Genomic DNA, 19,744 nt, shown 5'->3' with positions numbered 1-19,744 from the left:
ACTATACCTTACATTGCTGTATTACATTGTAGTCATTACTGTTCAAAACATCTTCGTTTTGGTCCTCTTCTTCCCTGAGTGGGATGTGTTGTGTTGGGTGAGTTGCCTGTGTCCACTCTCTATGACAACACAGAGGACACTATTTGGTTCAAACACAACTTTATTAACATATGCTGTATAATCAAAACAGGTCCTGAACAGAGGTCATCATGGGAGTTCACAAGCCTTACACAGGGAACAGAGATAACAGGGTTTTTCTTTCAAAAAAATACTGTAAAACACTTTAATAACATTACTGGAAGTATGGCTGATGCCTTTGCTGCCTGTGTTAAGTACATTCACTTGGCTTTACATCAAAGCCTTTGTAATGTTTGAGCATAAAATAAATGGATGATTGTAGCAGTGGAAAATGGGTACAAGTTTTACAATAGGTTAGCCTAAATCATAAGGGAACCAGAAAAATCACACATTGAGGAACATGGTTATTGATAAGCAGAACAATGTGACAGAGGCGCTCATGAAAGTGATCTTGTATAAGCTGCAAGTCTGATGTCATATTGCTTTCCTTGGCAGAGTCATCTCCATCTCCCATCTACACATGTCATGTGCAGTAATAGACAGCATAAGATATTACAATGTTACCATTACAAAAGCAGCATTTGTTTAAAAACTTGGAGCTATAAAAGTTTTCAGTTCTCACATTAACACCACTGTCAAGCATAAAAGCCACACAAAGGAAGCAGTCACAAATGGAAATCAGCTGGATAGACAGTCAATCGAATTAGCTGTCGTTGTCCTACCCTCTACCCAGTGGGATTGGAGAAGTTTGATGTAATAAGCCCCTCCCCTTCCATGGCTCTCACTGATGTTGGTGTTGCACTGTGGACTTCTATCTCCACTTACACAGCGGTTTCTGTGATTTTTAATAAAAGAGAATGTTTGCTTGTCAGGGTTAGCTCTCCATGGTCTCGCTTGTCCATAAATATCCAAGACAGATCCAATAAGTATTGGGAGGGTTTCTTTGAGTGCAGCATCCAAGCAGAGGCTGGTTTCAGGTCAAGAGGATGTGGTTTGAGAGGCATGGGAAGGTCCTTCCATCAAATGATCAGGCACAGAGTCAGTTCTTAGCTCAGTGACAATGGAAGATAGAGAAAGCACAATAAACAGGAGACCTAGATCCCAGTTACCCTGGGCATTTAGAAAATGTCCTTCACGGTATGGGTCGGATCCAGCTGATGTGAAAGGCGTGAAACATGTACTTGTCAATGGGGGGAAACAAATGTATTTCCTCTATATGAGCAAATGGCTTCCTGGGTCAGGCTGTACAGAACATCGAGACAAAGAAAAAAATAAGGATAGATGAGGAAAAAAGAAACAGGATGGGGGAAGAGGTTGTGTAGGCCTAGATGTTTGGCCTGGGTGTGCCTAGACACAAAGAGCTCTGGGGAACCTGCCGACGGGGAGAGAACAAGGCAGTGTCAATCATGGCTCTATTTAGACACGAAACCCAAATGTAACCCCCATGCACAGACAAAAATACGTAAGACTGAGGCCCATTGGTGCACTAGAAGAGTATAAGCAGGTAGTAACATTACTATAGTAACCTGATCCCACCTGTCCTCAGTGAATCCATCCATCTCCTCTTCATCATCCAGCTCCATGTCCAACTCGTTGTCCAGACAACCGCAGCCATACCCACTCAAGACACTGCGGAAATAAAGCAGAAAAAAATCATGCCTCATTATTCAAACATACAGGTACATGTGGTTGCTCTGGTTGACAGATTGTTTGTGGAGGTTTTGGAGTTAACCTGGTAGTCCCCTTTCCTGGCCATTTGTCCTCCTGGTAATAGATAACAGTCTCACACATCATGAGATCAGACAAGCTTTGGGTTGTGAACAAGCTGCCTCGGCACGTCAAGCCCAATCAACTCCTGCTGCTGTGCTGGTTTGGTGTGAGCAATTCATACCAGCAACATAAGACAGATTTTCCAATTTTAGAACATACACAGTGGACCATAGAAAGTCATCCACAGGCCAGAAACTATTTCGGACTGGCTGTAGAACTAACAAACTCATATGTGTATTGTCACAGATTGCATTGATAATGGAGTCAGACTGAAGCCCGCTGTGGCTGCTCACCTGACGGAGCGACAGGTGAAGAATACAATCCTCTTCAGCTTCTTGTTGTAGAAGAAATAGTTGAAGGACCAGAGGCTGCCTTCCTCCCCAAAGGGGTCTGAGTCCAGGTCAGGGTTGTAGCTGAGGACAAATAAGGACATATATACTACATATACTGGCGACAAACAAAACTAGCAGCATATACATTTACGTTCACATTTTAGTAATTTAGCAGACGCTCTTATCCAGAACGACTTACAGTAGTGAATGCATGCATTTATTTTTTTGTACTGGTCCACCAAGATAATCGAATACACAACCCTGACGTTGCAAGCGCCATGCTCTACCAACTGATCCACGCGGGACCACCATATCTCCCACACACACCTGTAAATGTCACATTCCTGCAGGCAAATTTCCTGGTCGATGGAGTTCCACAGCTCAGGCCCCAGAGAGTTGAACTCCATTCCAACTGATGAGTACAGGCTGCTGTTCACTGCATTCGCCACCTGGAGGAGACACGGCACACAATCATTAGGACTACTTATTCTCCGCACAGACGTGTAGACCTGTCAAACTCAAATCCTGGAGGGCCGATTGTCTGTACTTGATTGATCATTTAAGGTTATTGTGATAAATCAGGTTATAATTAAGGTTATTGCTTAGTCACCTGGTGGTTTAGGTCTTAATTAGACACAAAACGAAAGGAAATAAAACAAACCAGCAGACATGGCCCTCCAGGAATTGAGTTTGACACCTCTATCTTACAGCCTGTGATATTCCATAAGCCCCTTGTAGAAAACTCACTACCTTCCCCTTATGTGTATGGCTTTGTAACAATGTGCTTACGGGACTTGCATGGAATGATTCAAAGTATCTGTATATGAGTATCTGGGCAATTCTGAAATTAGGCATGAATTAGATTGGTTTAAAGTCATTCTAAAGTGGTGTAATCATGAGAGGGGTAGAGGCAGTGCTACTGACCCAATTGAGGCTAGGCTCCCGGCTAAACTCGTGGGCCCGGGCTGCGCTGAAGTCGTAGTCGGGCCTGAACGACTCGTTGAGCGTGGTGATGAGGTAAAACAAGGTCTTCCTGCAACACTTGTCACTCAGAGGGTTTTCGGCATCCTCACTGCTCTTCCCCAGTCTGCACAAAACAAGTGAGATGAGTAGAGAGAGAGGGAGAGAGTTCAGTAATTTGGTTGGGAAGTTAAAATTAATTATCTAGTGCACAGACATATTTTTCACCTAGTCGGCTCAGGGATTCGAACCAGTGACCTTATGGTTACTAGACCAATGCTTATGGTTATTAGATAACTGCTAGGCTACCTGCCACCCCCTTAGTGTGCCACATAAGAGACTAATACCGTGACACAACACCAGTATCAATGCATTAGTGCACACCATAGCAAAACATTCCGCAATGGAAAACAGGCAGTCCCTCCCTGTTTGCTTCCGTTTCATTCCTAGTGTGATTTCCGTGTTATGTAAACATTGATAAGGGGTGTGGCTGTGGTACTTACTGGGGTGGGCTGGTGGCGCTGGACTGGGGGGGCGAGAGGGCCTCTAGGACATGTGGCTCCCCCTCCTGGCAAAATTGCTTAAACATGTGCTTGTCATCACCAGCCATCTTGCAGGAGTAGCTCTCGATCCTATAGAGACAGACAAAAAACCCAGAGTTAACTTTTGTCATTGTACTTTTGTCCATTTAGCTACTGACTAAGGAGAACATGGGTATTGTATCAAACTAGTCATGTCCCCAATTCAATACTCAGGGGTCGTGCTAATGCAGGATTTTGCGTTTTTTCACTCACAAAATGAAGGATAAAACACAAACAATATCTTGCTGCGTTTTGAAAACGCAGATCTAAAATGGACAAATTTTGTCCTTTAGTTGCAATTCTCCACTCGGATGAAATATCTTTGCTTTTGCCACTGGATCACCAGACAGCGCTCTGACTGTTGTGAAGGCTACTTTTCTCTGTTGCTTTCCTCCAGCTGTGTAGTTCTCCAGTAGCAAGTTAAAATGCAAGACTAACATCAAGCAAAACATTAGGAAATGTAGCTAGCTACAGTGGAATTTAGAAGTTTACATACACTTAGGTTGGAGTCATTAAAACTAGTTTTTCAACCACTCCACATATTTCTTGTTAACAAACTATAGTTTTGGCAAATCGGTTAGGACATCTACTTTGTGCTTGACACAAGTAATTTTTCCAACAATTGTTTACAGACAGATTATTTCACTTATAATTCACTGTATCACAATTCCAGTGGGTCAGAAGTTGACTGTGCCTTTAAACAGCTTGGAAAATTCCAGAAAATGATGTCATGGCTTTAGAAGCTTCTGATGGGCAATTGGAGGTGTACCTGTGGATGTATTTCAAGACCTAAGTGATTTTCTTTGTTATGTTTGTTTTCTGTCTTAGTAAAGTTGTTTTTGCGGACTAAAACCTCCCTGTCTCTGTTTCAATCTCTGCACGCTCAACCCAACGGTTTACCATACCGTTTTAAAAATCATCAATAGCCTCATCCCTGAGCAGTTTCATTCCTGTCCTACAGCTCAGTTCAGAAGGACGACTGTATCTTTGAGGTTTCTGGGTGATTTAATACATAATGCTGGAATCGACATTAACGCTAGTCCTCCTGTCTGGGACAAGTAAACATTTTTTTCTTTTAATTCAGACAAGAAGAATATACTGTAGATTTAAGTAGTCCGAATGGAAAAGTAGAAATGTAAAACACAGAAATCACAATATCAAACAATTACTCCGATCAGAATTGAATCAGAGAGGCCAACACTGGAATAATATTAAAATCTGTTTCATATAGCCTACATGAATAAATAAAAAACTACATGTCAAAGTGTAGGTGATATGCATATTGGCTACAGCCTCATGTCCAAACCGATGCTGACATGACAGAGGCGCCATGAAAATGTAGCCAAACTTTAATGAGAGTTTTAATTACATAAATATAGGCTAAACACCAGTCATGTTTGACTAACATAATGAAGGATAATTAACATTAACGTCTAAAGGCAGATCAAATGGTCACAAGACCAGAGAGTGAAGGACAGTGCCTGTTGTGCACCGCAACATCACCTACCTTGAATCTGAGCGGAGGAGGTCAACATTTTAAAACTATTTAACCATAAAACGTAATTGTTTAAAACCTGGACATTGTATGTCATTTTATGAAGTATGTCTTGTTTCAAAGTAGCCTAGCCAAAATACGACCACTGAAATGTTGAAGGAATTATTTTATAAACACATAATATGCCATTAAAACAAGCATTTTCCATGTTCTATTGGCTTTCAAATCAACGTTCTTTAATTGTCCTACAGCCAAACGCATAATACTAGTCATATTAGTAACCCATGCTAGTTGATGCATCTTTAGATCTCCCCTTTCTTAATTTCTAATGGATACTTTCATCTCTGTCACATGAAACCACTTGTGTGTGAGGTGCGCTTTTGAGAATGGTGTTTTCCCTGCTAATTGCATTTTGGAACATTTGCATGTAGCCAACAGCCATGTGCGCATTGTTGAGCTTATAATATGAAGAAATAAAACTTCAACATTTTAAGCTAAACGGTCTGATCTGTTGCATCAACCTCATTGCTTTTTTATACAAGTGACTTGTGCTATTGGACAAGTAAAAGAAAAGGACAAGTGGCAAAACAAAGTTAGATGTCAAGCCATGCATAATGCACAGCATAATTAACTAGACCATGCTTAAAAATATATTAAATGTCTGATTTGTTATTGTCAACCATCTACAAATCACTGTCCTTTTTTACGAGGCTTTCGAAAAGCTCCCTGGTCTTTGTTGTTGAATCTGTGCTTGAAATGCAATACTTGGCTGAGGGGACAGAGGAAGGGTTAGTAATTAAAAATAATGTTAACCCCTATAACTTCACACAGTGAGTCCATGTAACTTTGTGATTTGTTAAGCAACATTTTACTTCTGCACTAATTTAGGCTTGCCTAAACAAAGGAGCTGAATACTTATGCAACGACTATATTCTAGTTATTAAATGTTTTATCAATTAAAAAAAGGTCACTTTTCCCCCCACTTTGACATAATATTTTGTGTATTGTTGACAAACAATGACAATTTAAATCTCTTTTAATCCCACTTTGTAACAATAAAATGTGAAGAAAATCCAAGAGGTCTAAATACTTTTGCAAGGCACAGTATGTCTCGTGTTCTGTATTTATTGCTTTGAACAAGTATCTGTGTCTCTGTTTCACTGTGTTCTATTTGAGGGGTATGGGTGGAATGCAGAGGGAGTGGAGCAGAGTCTAGTCATGTGTTTATTTTTCCCTCAGCCCCAGTTATGTAAGAGCAGAGGTTGTGCAACCCAAAATCTGGCTCAGAGACACACTGTGGCCCAGTCTTATTATAGGAAGGAGCAAAGGTCACGGGGGGTGGTGACATGACTGGCCTAGTTTCCATTAACAGACAAATAAAAAATACTGAACAAACAGAGACGATCTGAAATCCATAGAAAAGTTGACCTAAAAAGCTGAGCTAATAACCTGTGGATAATTAGGCCTAGTTGTGAATAAATGCACAAATTAGCATATAAAGGATAGTTGTTTGTGGGTGTAGGCCTATTTGTAACAGACTTCCTGGTTCAATCAAATAAAGACATTATCCAGAAACCGACATTCTAAGGAAAACTATCACTGACAGAATTTGTGAACTTCCTCAAATTCATGTGTGAGTGTGTGCTCTGTTTATCATTAGTAATGGGTCCAGTTGAACTTTGCTGAGTATTGGCAGACTTTGGCTCTTTATTAGGGTGGAAAGAAGCAGCCTCATTGGGTCACATTGTGCCAGCACGGCTCTTGCTGCCATTGTTGCCCATTCTAATTCAGTAAGCAGCAGGCTAAACACCAGCACTCGGTAGCTGTTTCAGTGCTCAGCTGTGTGTGTATGTGTCTATATGCCAATGACTGCGTATGAATTGATAAAGTCATTGATCACGAGACACCATTCATTCCTATGTGTAGACTCAATAGCGCATTTGAAGCCAAAAACATTTGCTAAGATGGCGTCCAACAGATACATAAAATTTGCAGTTTGAGCTACTCCAGGAAGTGACGTTGCAAGCTAGCTCAGGGCTGCCCCCTCTCATTGAGAATCTCACGTTGAAGGCTGACTGGGGCCCTGACGGCTGCCATTAGCAATTAAAATTATCCTTATAACTTTAAATAAATTGTTTCAAGAACACACATTTTGTGTAATAGAAGCAAATATTGGTACCATGATTGTCTTCCAAAAAAAGTATATATATACAGTTGAAGTCGGAAGTTTACATACACTTAGGTTGGAGTCATTAAAACTCATTTTTCAACCACTCCACAAATTTCTTGTCAACAAACTATAGTTTGGAAAGTTGGTTAGGACATCTACTTTGTGCATGACACAAGTCATTTTTCCAACAATTGTTTACAGACAGATTATTTCATTTATAATTTACTGTATCACAATTCCAGTGGGTCAGAAGTTTACATACACTAAGTTGACTGGGCCTTTAAACAGCTTGGAAAATTCCAGAAAATGATGTCACAGCTTTAGAAGCTTCTGATTGACTCAAATGACGTCAATTAGTCTATTGGAGATGTACCTGTGGATGTATTTCAAGGCCTACCTTCAAACTCAGTGCCTCTTCGCTTGACATCATGGGAAAATCAAAAGAAATCAGCCAAGACCTCAGAAAACAAAATTGTACACCTCCACAAGTCTGGTTCATCCATGGGAGCAATTTCCAAATGCCTGAAGGTACCACGTTCATCTGTACAAACAATAGTACGCAAGTATAAACACCATGGGACCACGCAGCTGTCATACCGCTCAGGAAGGAGACGTGTTCTGTCTCCTAGAGATGAACGTACTTTGGTGCGAAAAGTGCAAATCAATCCTAGAACAACAGCAAAGGACCTTGTGAAGATGCTGGAGGAAACAGGTACAAAAGTATCTATATCCACAGTAAACGAGTCCTATATTGACATAACCTGAAAGGCCGCTCAGCAAGGAAGAAGCCACTGCTCCAAAACCGCCATAAAAAATCCAGAATACGGTTTGCAACTGCACATGGGGACAAAGATCGTACTTTTTGGAGAAATGTCCTCTGGTCTGATGAAACAAAAATAGAACTGTCTGGCTATAATGACCATCGTTATGTTTGGAGAAAAAAGGGGGATGCCAAAGAACACCATTCCAACCGTGAAGCACTGCGGTGGCAGCATCCTGTTGTGGGGGTGCTTTGCTGCAGGAGGGACTGGTGCACGTCACAAAATAAATGGCATCATGACGAAGGAAAATTATGTGGATATATTGAAGCAACATCTCAAGACATCAGGCAGGAAGTTAAAGCTTGGTCGCAAATGGGTCTTCCAAATGGACAATGACCCCAAGCATACTTCCAAAGTTGTGGCAAAATGGCTTAAGGACAACAAAGTCAAGGTATTGGAGTGGCCATCACAAAGCCCTGACCTCAACCCTATAGAAAATGTGTGGGTAGAACTGAAAAAGCGTGTGCGAGTAAGGAGGCCTACAAACCTGACTCAGTTACACCAGCTCTGTCACCAGCTCTCCCAACTTATTGTGGGAAGCTTGTGGAAGGCTACTCGAAACATTTGACCCAAGTTAAACAATTTAAAGGCAATGCTACCAAATACTAATTGAGTGTATGTAAACTTCTGACCCACTGGGAATGTGATGAAAGAAATAAAAGCTGAAATAAATTACTATTATTATTCTGACATTTCACATTCTTAAAATAAAGTGGTGATCCTAACTGACCTAAGACAGGGCATTTTACTAGGATTATATGTCAGGAATTGTGAAAAACTGAGTTTAAATGTACTTCAACTGCAATATATCTGACTTCAACTTCAACTGCAATATATATATACATACACACACACAAAGATTGCCATTTTCTCATACTCAATGCCCTTGACTTTTTCTATATTGTCTGAATACTTTCCAAATGCACTGTAGAGTGTGTATATATATATTTTGGAAAGTATTCAGACCCCTTGACTTTTTTCACATTGGTGAGTTACAGCCTTATTCTAAAACGGTTTAAATAAAACAAGCCATGAGGTCGAAGGAATTGTCCGTAGAGCTCCGAGACATAGTAATTGCTCGGAGCTAAAATAGTAATTGCATAAGTACTCAGCTCCCTGAGTCCATGCATGTTAGAAACACCTTTGGCAGCAATTACAGCTGTTAGTCTTCTTGGGTAAGTCTCTAAGACCTTTGCCTATTATTCTTTTAAAAACTCTTCAAGCTCGGTCAATGTTGGGGATCATGGCTAGAGATAAATGTTCAAGTCTTACCATAATATTTCAAGCAGATTGAAGTCAAAACTGTAACATGGCCACTTAGGAACATCCACTGTCTTCTTGGTAAGCAAAGAATTTGGAACTTATAACCTATATAGGCAGTTTCAGGGCTCAAAAGTGAGTGAGAAGAAAATGCCCGGGATAGTATATGGTCTGCCTTTTGGTGCCAATTGTGTATCATATTGTGATTGTCTTGTATATATAAGACATTGATTGTTATCTATAGATGTACAGTGCATTAAAAAGTATTCAGACCCCTTCCCTTTTTCCACATTTTGTTACGTTACAGCTTATTCTAAAATGGATTAAATAGATGTTTTCATCATCAATGTACACACAATACCCAATAACGACATAGCAAAAAATGTTTTTATAAATATTTGCAAAACAACAAAACCAGAAATACCTTATTTACATAAGTATTCAGATCCTTTGCTATGAGACTCGAATTTCAGCTCAAGTGCATCATGTTTCCATTGATCATCCTTGAGGTGTTTCTAAAACTTGATTGAGTCCACCTGTGGTATTCTATGCTGTAGCTTAGACCCTATTTTACATTTGAGGTTTTTTGTTGTGCCTGCCATCGGTTGAGACACAACATGCTCTTGAATACAGGGTGGGTGTCATGTTTGGCTGATAAATGTACGAAAATGTGATTAACATTTAGACTTTCAAATGGTACCACAATATGGTTTGAGGTCCACACAGAGAATGTTGACTTGAATGGGAATATCTGTTTGTTTAAAATTATACTGTAAATCCTTCATAGGAAACCTATTGAAAATCATAGAAATATAGATTATAGAATAGACATGACCACTTAAGTTGACATTCGACGGTGGGAGGACCGGAATCCTTTTTTGTAGTTGTAATTAGACGTACACATTTTTATTCAATTTCAATGGTGTACCAGCTAAATTGCAGTGGTGTGAAGGGATAGGTCCACTCTGTTAATTATATTTCTATAATTATATTTCTATGATTGAAATGACACCCACCCTGTACTCAAGAGCATGCTGTGTCTCAACTGATGGCGGGCACAACACAAAAACCACTGATGATGTAAAGTAGAGTCTAAGCTATATGCTAATATGAAGAAGAAAAAAAATTGTAGGCTACGCATTTTTAGATAATTGAAGTAAAAAAAACATTTGAAATAAAATAGTTTACAACCCTGTTAAAGCTTTTAAATGATATCCAACTCAACCGTTTATATTTTCCAGTGATGAAGACATAGATTTCTCATGGTACGTTGGAGTATGCAAAATGTGTCAACTTTGAGTACCTTTATCCCTTGAATGTTTTTGCATTCAGGTCCTAAAAGTCACTTTCTGACTACTTCTTCCATGGGCAAACATGCATTGAACGTTTTGTTTAAATCAAAAGTAATGCTGTCAAAAAGTTATTGAATTCATACAGATTTACCCTATAATGGGGCATCCTGTTTTTTCTGAAAACAATGCCTGCAGTTCAGCATTCGGCCTTGAACTTTGTGGCTTCAATGAGAGGGGTCAGTCATTCCTCCTGGTTTATGCTCCATACCACTTTCCATTACACAGTCTACAAATAGCCACAAAGCCCTGTAAGAGTACACTCTGTCCTGCATCAGACTGCCCCTATTGATCACAGCCAGAACAGGGGTCATCACCACCATATCCACTGGTTTCATAACCTAGAGTCCTTTATGCAACATCCCTGTTCCTACTGTTACCTCAAAGCCTGAAGGGTATACTACTAAGGATCAATGAGTTAGCCTGCTAACTTGCCTGAATATTCTAGAAATAACTACTTTTTTTTAAAGATAAGTTTTCAGACTTAACTCAACAATCAAAAACACAAAGAAGTTTAGCTTTCTTTATGAAAGTAAATAGTTATAGAAAGTAAATAGTTATTTCTGGTTGTTTATCAAAGTTAGTGGGCTAACTCATTGAGTTCCTAGTATACCCCTCTGCTGCAGTACAGTTAATCTAACCCCCTGTCGCATAACACAAAACACTCATCCATTACCCTATTTGCGGGATCAAGACTTTTTGCGAGAGAGATTACGCCTATTTAGCTAAATGTTCCACATTACCAGTAATCGCTTCAGGGATTGAATAGGGCTATATTTCTATGGCAATTCTACTGCATAACACACGATATTGACTCATCTGGTCCTGCTCAGGTACTTAAATCAGGTAGCCTACACCACTTATCTTTAGCAGACACGTCATGAGGCGACACACCCCTTTCAGGTTTTATGACATCAATCTCTGAGAGAGGTGTCTCTCATTGTGGTTTTGGTTTGTGTGTGTTTGGTAGAAAAACGGATTGGTAGGTTGTGTGTGCCTTCAAAAAGTATTCAGACCCCTTGACTTTAACCACATTTTGTTACGTTACAGCCTTCATCTAAAATAGATGTTTCCTCATCAATCTACACACAATACCCCATAATGACAAAGTGAAAGCAGGTTTTTAAAAATAAATCAACAGAAATACCTTATTTACATAAGTATTCAGACCCTTTTCTATGAGACTCAAAATTGAGCTCAGATGCATCCTGTTTCCATTGATCATCCTTGAGATGTTTCTACAGCTCTGTCAGAATAACCATCAGGTTCTTGGTCACCTCCCTGACCAAGGCCATTCTCCACCGATTGCTCAGTTTGGTCAGGCGGCCAGCTCTAGGAATAGTCTTGGTGGTTCCAAACTTCTTCCATTTAAGAAATGTTTTGGTACCCTTCCTCAGATCTTTGCCCTCAACATAATCCTGTCTCTGAGCTCTGTTGACAATTCCTTCAACCTCATGGCTTGGTTTTTGCTCTGACATACACTGTCAACTGTGGGACCTTATATAGACAGGTGTGTGCCTTTCTAAATCATGTCCAATAAATTGAATTTAACACAGGTGGACTCCAATCAAGTTGTAGAACCATCTTAAGGATGATCAATGGAAACAGGATGCACCTGAGCTAAATTTTGAGTCTCATATTAAAGGGTCTGAATACTTATGTAAATAAGGTATTTCTGATTTTTTTTTAATTTCTAAAAACCTGTTTTCGCTTTGTCATTATGGGGTATTATGTGTAGATTGCCGAGGATAAAAAAATATGTTTTTATAAATTTTTTAATAAGGCTGTAACGTAACAAAATGTGGAAAAAGTCAAGGGGTCTGAACACTTTCCTGAAGGCACTGTATAATACAAATATATATATATTAGTACCAGTAAAAAGTTTGGACACCTACTCATTCAAGGGTTTTTATTTGTATTATTTTCTACATTATGGAATAATAGTGAAGACATCAAAACTATGAAATAACACACCTGGAATCATGTAGTAACCAAAAAAAGTGTTAAGCAAATCAAAATATATTTTATATTTGAGATTGTTCAATGTAGCTACCCTTTGCCTTGATGACAGCTTTGCACACTCTTGGCATTCTCTCAACCAGCTTCATGAGGTAGTCACCTGGAATGCATTTCAATTAACAGGTGTGCCTTGTTAAAAGTTAATTTGTAGAATTTATTTTCTTCTTAATGAGTTTGAGCCAATCAGTTGTGTTGTGACAAGGTAAGGGTGGTATACAGAAGATAACCTTATACAAATACATATTATGGCATGAACTGCTCAAATAAGCAAAGAGAAATGATAGTCTATCATTACTTTAAGACATGAAGGTCAGTCAATACGGAACATTTGAAGAACTTTGAAAGTTTCTTCAAGTGCAAATGCAAAAACCATCAAGCGCTATGATGAAACTGGCTCTCATGAGGACCGCCACAGGAAAAGAAGACCCAGAGTTACCTCTGCTGCAGAGGATAAGTCCTTTAATTACCAGCCTCAGAAATTGCAGCCCAAATAAATGCTTCACATAGTTCAAGTAACAGACACATCTCAACATCAACTGTTCAGAAGAGACTGTGTGAATCAGGCCTTCATGGTTGAATTGTTGTAAAGAAACCACTACTAAAGGAGACCAATAATAAGAAGAGATTTGCTTGGGCCAAGACACACGAGCAATGGACATTAGACCGAAGGAAAAGCAGCCAACGAGTACTCATATGTGGGAACTCCTTCAAGACTGTTGGAAAAGCATACCAGGTGAAACTGGTTGAGAGATTGCCAAGAGTGTGCAAAGCTGTCATCAAGGCAAAGGGTGGCTACTTTGATGAATCTAAAATATATTTTGATTTGTTTAACACTTTTTTGGTTACTACATGATTCCAAGTGTTGTTTTGATGTCTTCACTATTATTCTACAATGTAGAACATAGTAAAAATAAAGAAAAACTCTTGAATGAGTAGGTGTCAAAACTCATGACTGGTAGTATATATTTTGTTTAAGTTCAGTTGAACATCTTATTCAGACAGTTGGTTGTTTATCTCAGTGTGTACATATCAGTGCCAGTGTCCTCAGCCTTCACATATGTTGTTATTGAAGCTTCCACAGAGCCCCAAAGTGTTAATCTTGCCTTTTAAAATAGAGCCTCTTAACCCAATCAGAAATACACCCGAGTAAGAGGGGGGGGGGCTATGTACTTGCAGTTCACACACAAGCCTCCTAATGGCAAGTACACCCTGTTAAATGTTGAACCTGTGTTAGTCATGGAACAGTATGGCAGGCTTTACAGAACACTTTGTGCCATGTGATTAGATATGAGGTCAATTGATCTACTGATGCTGCTGGTCCAGTGCTGTAATGGTAAATACCTGCCCAGGATGTGAGACTCTCCCGTTTCAACACAGAGTTGAGAGCCCAGAGCTTCAAAACTGCTGTTCTCTAACAGTTTCATTGCTGCCTGTGAGAAGAAAGGGAAATGTTAAAATAGACAGTCCATCAGACATTCAATAATACTTTTTCACAGCTTCATAAGGGATGTATCAAATATATTTTATCCCCATGGTGTAGTTATTGATCTACTTGGTTGGCTCAGACCAGGCTGATCAAATTTTGCCCAGAAAAGTAGGTTAGCAGAAAATGGTCTGAATTCCACTAGTGCTGAGCGATTAACCAAAATGGTGGTTATTATTATTTTTTTAAACAACTAATTGACTGACTTTGGATCAATTATTGGAATTCCATTTCATTTGTTTTTTTTCTGTTAACTCAACTCGCACGTCACAAAATGTTGCATTTAAAAACTACAAATATTATATTGCTTTGTCATTATGAGTAACATTTTACATTTTAGTCATTTAGCAGACGCTCTTATCCAGAGTGACTTACAGTGGTGAATGCATACATTTCATACATTTTTCTTCTCCGTACTGGTCCCCCGTGGGAATCGAACTGTGGGTTCGATTCCCACGGGGGACCAGTACGGAGAAACGTAACGTAACAAATTATAAAATGTTCCTCATCAATATACCCGCGTTGCAAACACCATGCTCTACCAACTGAGCCACACGGGTATATTGATGAGGAACATTTTATAATAAGGCTGTAACGTAACAAAATGTGGAAAAGGGGAAGGGGTCTGAATACTTTCCGAATGCATATTTATTTTATTTAACTAAGAACAAATTCTTATTTACAATGTCGGCCTACCCCGGACGAAGCTGGGCCAATTGTGCAGCTGCCCAATGAGACTCCCAATGACAGCTGGATGTATGCAGCCTGGATTCAAACCAGGGACCGCAATGACGCCTCTTACACTGAGATGCAGTGCCTTAGACCACTTCACCATTCGGGAGTATGCATATACAGTGCATTCGAAAAGTATTCAGACCCCTTGAACTACAAAATAGTGATTTTGTCAGACAGCAGCTCTACAGAGATGACATGATAACTTGGAATCAAATAATAGTAATCAAATAAAACAAATGTAATATACACAACAACTGAAATATGTAATACTTAAAAAAAAAAAAGAATCGAAACCGAAATCGTGATTATTTTTTTAGAATCGAACCGACCTCAAAAAGTATTAATCGCTCAGCACTAGATTCCACATACCCATTAATCAGCATACACATCATTGGAAACATATAGAAGGTAAACAAAAAGTAAAGTCCCAAAACGACCAACCCCTTTCTTTCTTACTTACTAGATAACGTTAATCCCCTCCCCCACTAAAAGAAAACCTCTGCTACTATCTAAGTAGCTAATGAACACAATCCTTCTTCTTACCAAAGTCAAAGATAATGTCAGCACTCTTTGCGGAACTGAAATGTCTTCACCAATTTCACTCGCAATGTTTCTTATTTGGCAATGATGCAAAACAGATCTGTTGTTGTCTGCCCAGCCAAATGAGCTAGTATGTTAGCGTAGCACTTTCGGTCCGTGATTTCAATTCGTCAGACTAAGGTTACCTACGGTTAGTTCCTCAAATTCAGCAATTTAAAAATACGCTCGTTCGAAATTGATTTATCGGACAACCTTTTATCGAAAAACTGCTTCTGTCGATTAAATGAGGCGACATTAAATCCAAATATCCGTTTGATTTGGATTTCAGCGGCATCCCTTTTGACCAATATAATTTGACAGAGATTAGCTAGCTAACGTTAGTAACGTTACGGTTTCTGTCCGATCAAGTCGCCTTTTCTAACCGATTTTGCACTTCTGTCTATTTCGAATTGTCCCTGTGCTATTTGTCGTTAGCCAGACCGATTACTTGAAAGTAAAACACAACAGTAACGATGTAAACCGAATAAATCCACTACTCGACCCGGTCTGTCTATCGTCCGTTCAGTAGTTATTTGATTCAAAAGACAACATAGAACGTAATAAATTGACTTATTTTCGTTTTTGGTTTCTGAATTTGAAAATCGAAAATCGACTTGTTTCTCATTTATTGTGAAAAAATTGGACATGGAATTACAGAAAACACACTTTATTGCATTTTAATTTCGTGCCAATAGAACAAACTCAACAACTGAACGAAGTTAGCTTGCACTAGCTGACTACTACTGACTAGCTAGCAGTCTGGAGAGCTAGACCTACCTGGCTACTGGCTATAGTCATACTAGCTAGTGGAGGTAAATTAGTCCCTCAACATGCTACAAGATGAATGCCCGGACAGTTACCTGCTGAAGAAAGGTGAGAATTTTCCATTACTTTTAGTCGCTAACTTAGCTAGACCTTCTGGCTGGCTGATGGTGCTTATTGACTGAGTAATAATGAACTGCAGTTACTATGTGGCACTTTTACCCATCTGGCACTTTGCATAGGTAACTTAGCAATTGTTACACATGCAACAATATCAAATAAAGCTAGTCAGTGCTGATGCGTGTACTTACATCAGCCAATACAGTAAATAAAAATGTGCCTTTAAATTAGTATGGGTATACATCACAAACATCATTTTCTGCTCACTGAAAGGCAGATGTAGGCTACACTCTTCAGTTGTGAACACGACTATTGCTACAACAATTGGCCTACTTCTCGGAATGTATACATACTTCCTGTCTGGATGATCAATGATATTGAGCCGGTCTGATATTACTTGATTACTGATTCCTTGCTCTCTCACACTCACACAGGGACCTTTCACATAGTTCAGTCACTCAGCCCTATACAGTGGACGTAATACTCTCAAGGTCCTGCACTACTGCCTCCTACAACACCATAATGAGAAGCAATAAGTCTGGCCCCATGACTGTAAATCAGCATATTTCGCTAACCCTGCTGTACCCTACTGTGCTGAAACAATATGACTCTAGAACAGTTTGACACTATTTTAAATAGAACGCTCAACAGTGATTATTTGATCTTGTGCCCTCTCTCTCTTTCTTTCTTTCTTGACCATCTTTCTTGGTTGATGGCACCTGCAGGCCTGTTTGAGGGACAACTGGACAGAATGCTTGGACTTCATCTGAGACCTTCATCTCCTTCCCCGTCCTTCAAGGAAAGCTTTTCTTTACATTTCCTGTTAGGCATGATGCACTCAAGGTGTGTCTCTCAATCTCTCTCATGTCATCTGGTATTACCTATAGATGACTACTAGACACTTTCAAATTGTTTGCCTGTGAATGGTTGTCATCATCAGGCTATTTACAGTGCATTTGGAAAATATTCAGACCCCTTCCCTTTTTCCACATTTTGTTACATTACAGCATTATTCTAAAATGTTTGTCATCAATCTACACACTGACAAATCAAAAATAGATTTTTTAAAATGTTTGCAAATGTATTAAAAATTAAAAACAGATATCTGATTTACATAAGTAATCAGACCCTTTGCTATGACACTCGAAATTAAGCTCAGGTGCATCCTGTTTCCATTGATCATCCTTGAGATGTTTCTACAACTTGATTGGAGTCCACCTGCGGTAAATTCAACTGATTGGACATGATTTGGAAAGGCACACACCTGTCTATATAAGGTCCCCAGCTGACAGTGTATGTCAGAGCTAAAACCAAGCCATGAGGTCAAAGGAATTGTCCATTGACCTCTGAGAAAGGATTGTGTCTAGGTACAGATCTGGGGATGGGTACCAAAACATTTCTCTAGCATTGAAGGTCCCCAAGAACACAGTGGGCTCCATCATTCTTAAATGGAAGAAGTTTGGAAATGTCAAGACTCTTCCGAGAGCTGGCCTCCCGGCCAAACTGAGCAATCTGGGGAGAAGGGCTTTGTTTAGTGAGGTGACCAAGAACCTGATGGTCACTCTGACAGAGCTCCAGAGTTCCTCTGTGGAGATGGGAGAACTTTCCAGAAGGACAACTATCTCTACTGCACTCCACCAATCAGGCCTTTATGGTAGAGTGGCCAGATGAATGCCACACCTCATTAAAAGGCACATGACAACCCGTTTGGAATTTTCCAAAAGTCACCTAAAGGACTCTCAGACCATGAGAAACAAAATTCTCTGGTCTGATGAAACCAAGATTGAACTCTTTGGCCTGAATGCGAAGCATCACATCTGAAGGATGCTGGTGGCAGCATCATGCTGTAGAGATGTTTTTCAGCGGCAGGGACTGGGAGACTAGTCAGGATCGAGAGGAAAGATGAACGGAGCAAAGTACAGCGACATCCTTGATGGAAACCTGCTCCAGAGTGCTCAGGACCTCAGACTGGGGCAAAGGTTCACCTTCCAACAGGACAACTACCCTAATCACACAGCCAAGACAACATAGGAGTGGCTTCGGGACAAGTCTCTGAATGTCCTTGAGTGGCCCAGCCAGAGCCCGGACTTGAACCCGATCGAACATCTTTGGAGAAACCTGAAAATAGCTGTGCAGTGACTCTCCATCCAACCTCACAGAGCTTGAGAGGATCTTCAGAGAAGAATGAGAGAAACTCCCCAAATACAGGTGTGTGAAGCTTGTAGCATACCCAAGAAGTCTTGAGGCTGCACTATTGCCTCCTACAACACAATAATGAGAAGCAATAAGCCTGGCCCCAGGACTGTAAATCAGCATATTTCGCTAACCCTGCTGTACCCTACTGTGCTGAAACAATATGACTCTAGAACACTAATACTAATACACACAAACACTCATCGCCCCCTCCCTGCTCCGTTATCAGATACATTAGCAATGTAGGTCAAAACACAAGTTAACTTCGCTATCTTAGTATGTACCCTACCGGTCAAAACTTTTATAACACCTACTCTTTCAAGGGTTTTTCTTAATTTTTTACTATTTTCTACATTGTAGAATAATAGTGAAGACATCAAAACTATGAAATAACACATATGGAATCATGTAGCAACCAAAAAAAGTTTTAAACAAATCAAAATATATTTTATATTTGTGATTCTTCAAATAGCCACCCTTTGCCTTGATGACAGCTTTGCACACTCTTGGCATTCTCTCAACCAGCTTTATGAGGTAGTCACCTGGAATGCATTTCAATTAACATGTGTCCCTTCTTAAAAGTTAATTTGTGTTATTTATTTCCTTATTAATGCGTTTGAGCCAATCAGTTCTGTTGGGACAAGGTATGGGGGGTATACAGTAGATAGCCCTATTTTGTAAAAGTCCAAGTCCGTATTATGGCATGAACAGCTCAAATAAGCAAAGAGAAACGACAGTCCATCATTACTTTAAGACATGAAGGTTAGTCAATACGGGACATTTGAAGAACTTTGGTTTCTTCAAGTGCAGTCGCAAAAACCATCAAGCGCTATGATGAAACTTGCTCTCATGAGGACCGCCACAGGAAAGAAAGACCCAGAGTTACCTCTGCTGCAGAGGATAAGCTCATTAGAGTTACCAGGCACAGAAATTGCAGCCCAATGAAATGCTTCACAGAGTTCAAGTAACAGACACATCTCAATATCAACTGTTCAGAAGAGACTGCGTGAATCAGGCCTTCATGGTCGAATTGCTGC

At 39.8% G+C, this 19,744-nt stretch overlaps 1 protein-coding gene across 3 annotated transcripts; it reads right to left on the bottom strand.

Annotated features, from left to right (window-relative positions):
• Positions 1-142: 142 nt before the first annotated feature.
• LOC106578620 (repressor of RNA polymerase III transcription MAF1 homolog) lies at positions 143-16,304 on the bottom strand. 3 transcript variants are annotated; one of them, XM_014157632.2, is made up of 8 exons: positions 15,423-16,304; positions 14,177-14,265; positions 3,644-3,772; positions 3,105-3,267; positions 2,508-2,629; positions 2,142-2,261; positions 1,615-1,707; positions 143-1,450 (listed from the first exon to the last, which is right to left on the bottom strand). In XM_014157632.2, the coding sequence occupies exons 2-8, from the start codon at positions 14,257-14,259 to the stop codon at positions 1,426-1,428; spliced, it is 735 nt and encodes a 244-aa protein (XP_014013107.1). In that variant the 5' UTR covers positions 14,260-14,265; positions 15,423-16,304; the 3' UTR covers positions 143-1,425. The 3 variants fall into 3 exon arrangements, with proteins under 3 accessions (XP_014013107.1, XP_014013106.1, XP_014013108.1); XM_014157631.1 differs by having other exon boundaries at positions 15,597-16,304; XM_014157633.2 differs by lacking the exon at positions 15,423-16,304 and adding an exon at positions 15,015-15,179.
• Positions 16,305-19,744: the final 3,440 nt, after the last annotated feature.

Source organism: Salmo salar, chromosome ssa19 (assembly GCF_905237065.1).
Source record: "Salmo salar chromosome ssa19, Ssal_v3.1, whole genome shotgun sequence".
NCBI lineage: Eukaryota > Metazoa > Chordata > Actinopteri > Salmoniformes > Salmonidae > Salmo > Salmo salar.
Note: the sequence above shows the minus strand (reverse complement) of the source record. Positions and strands in the feature narration are given on the sequence as shown.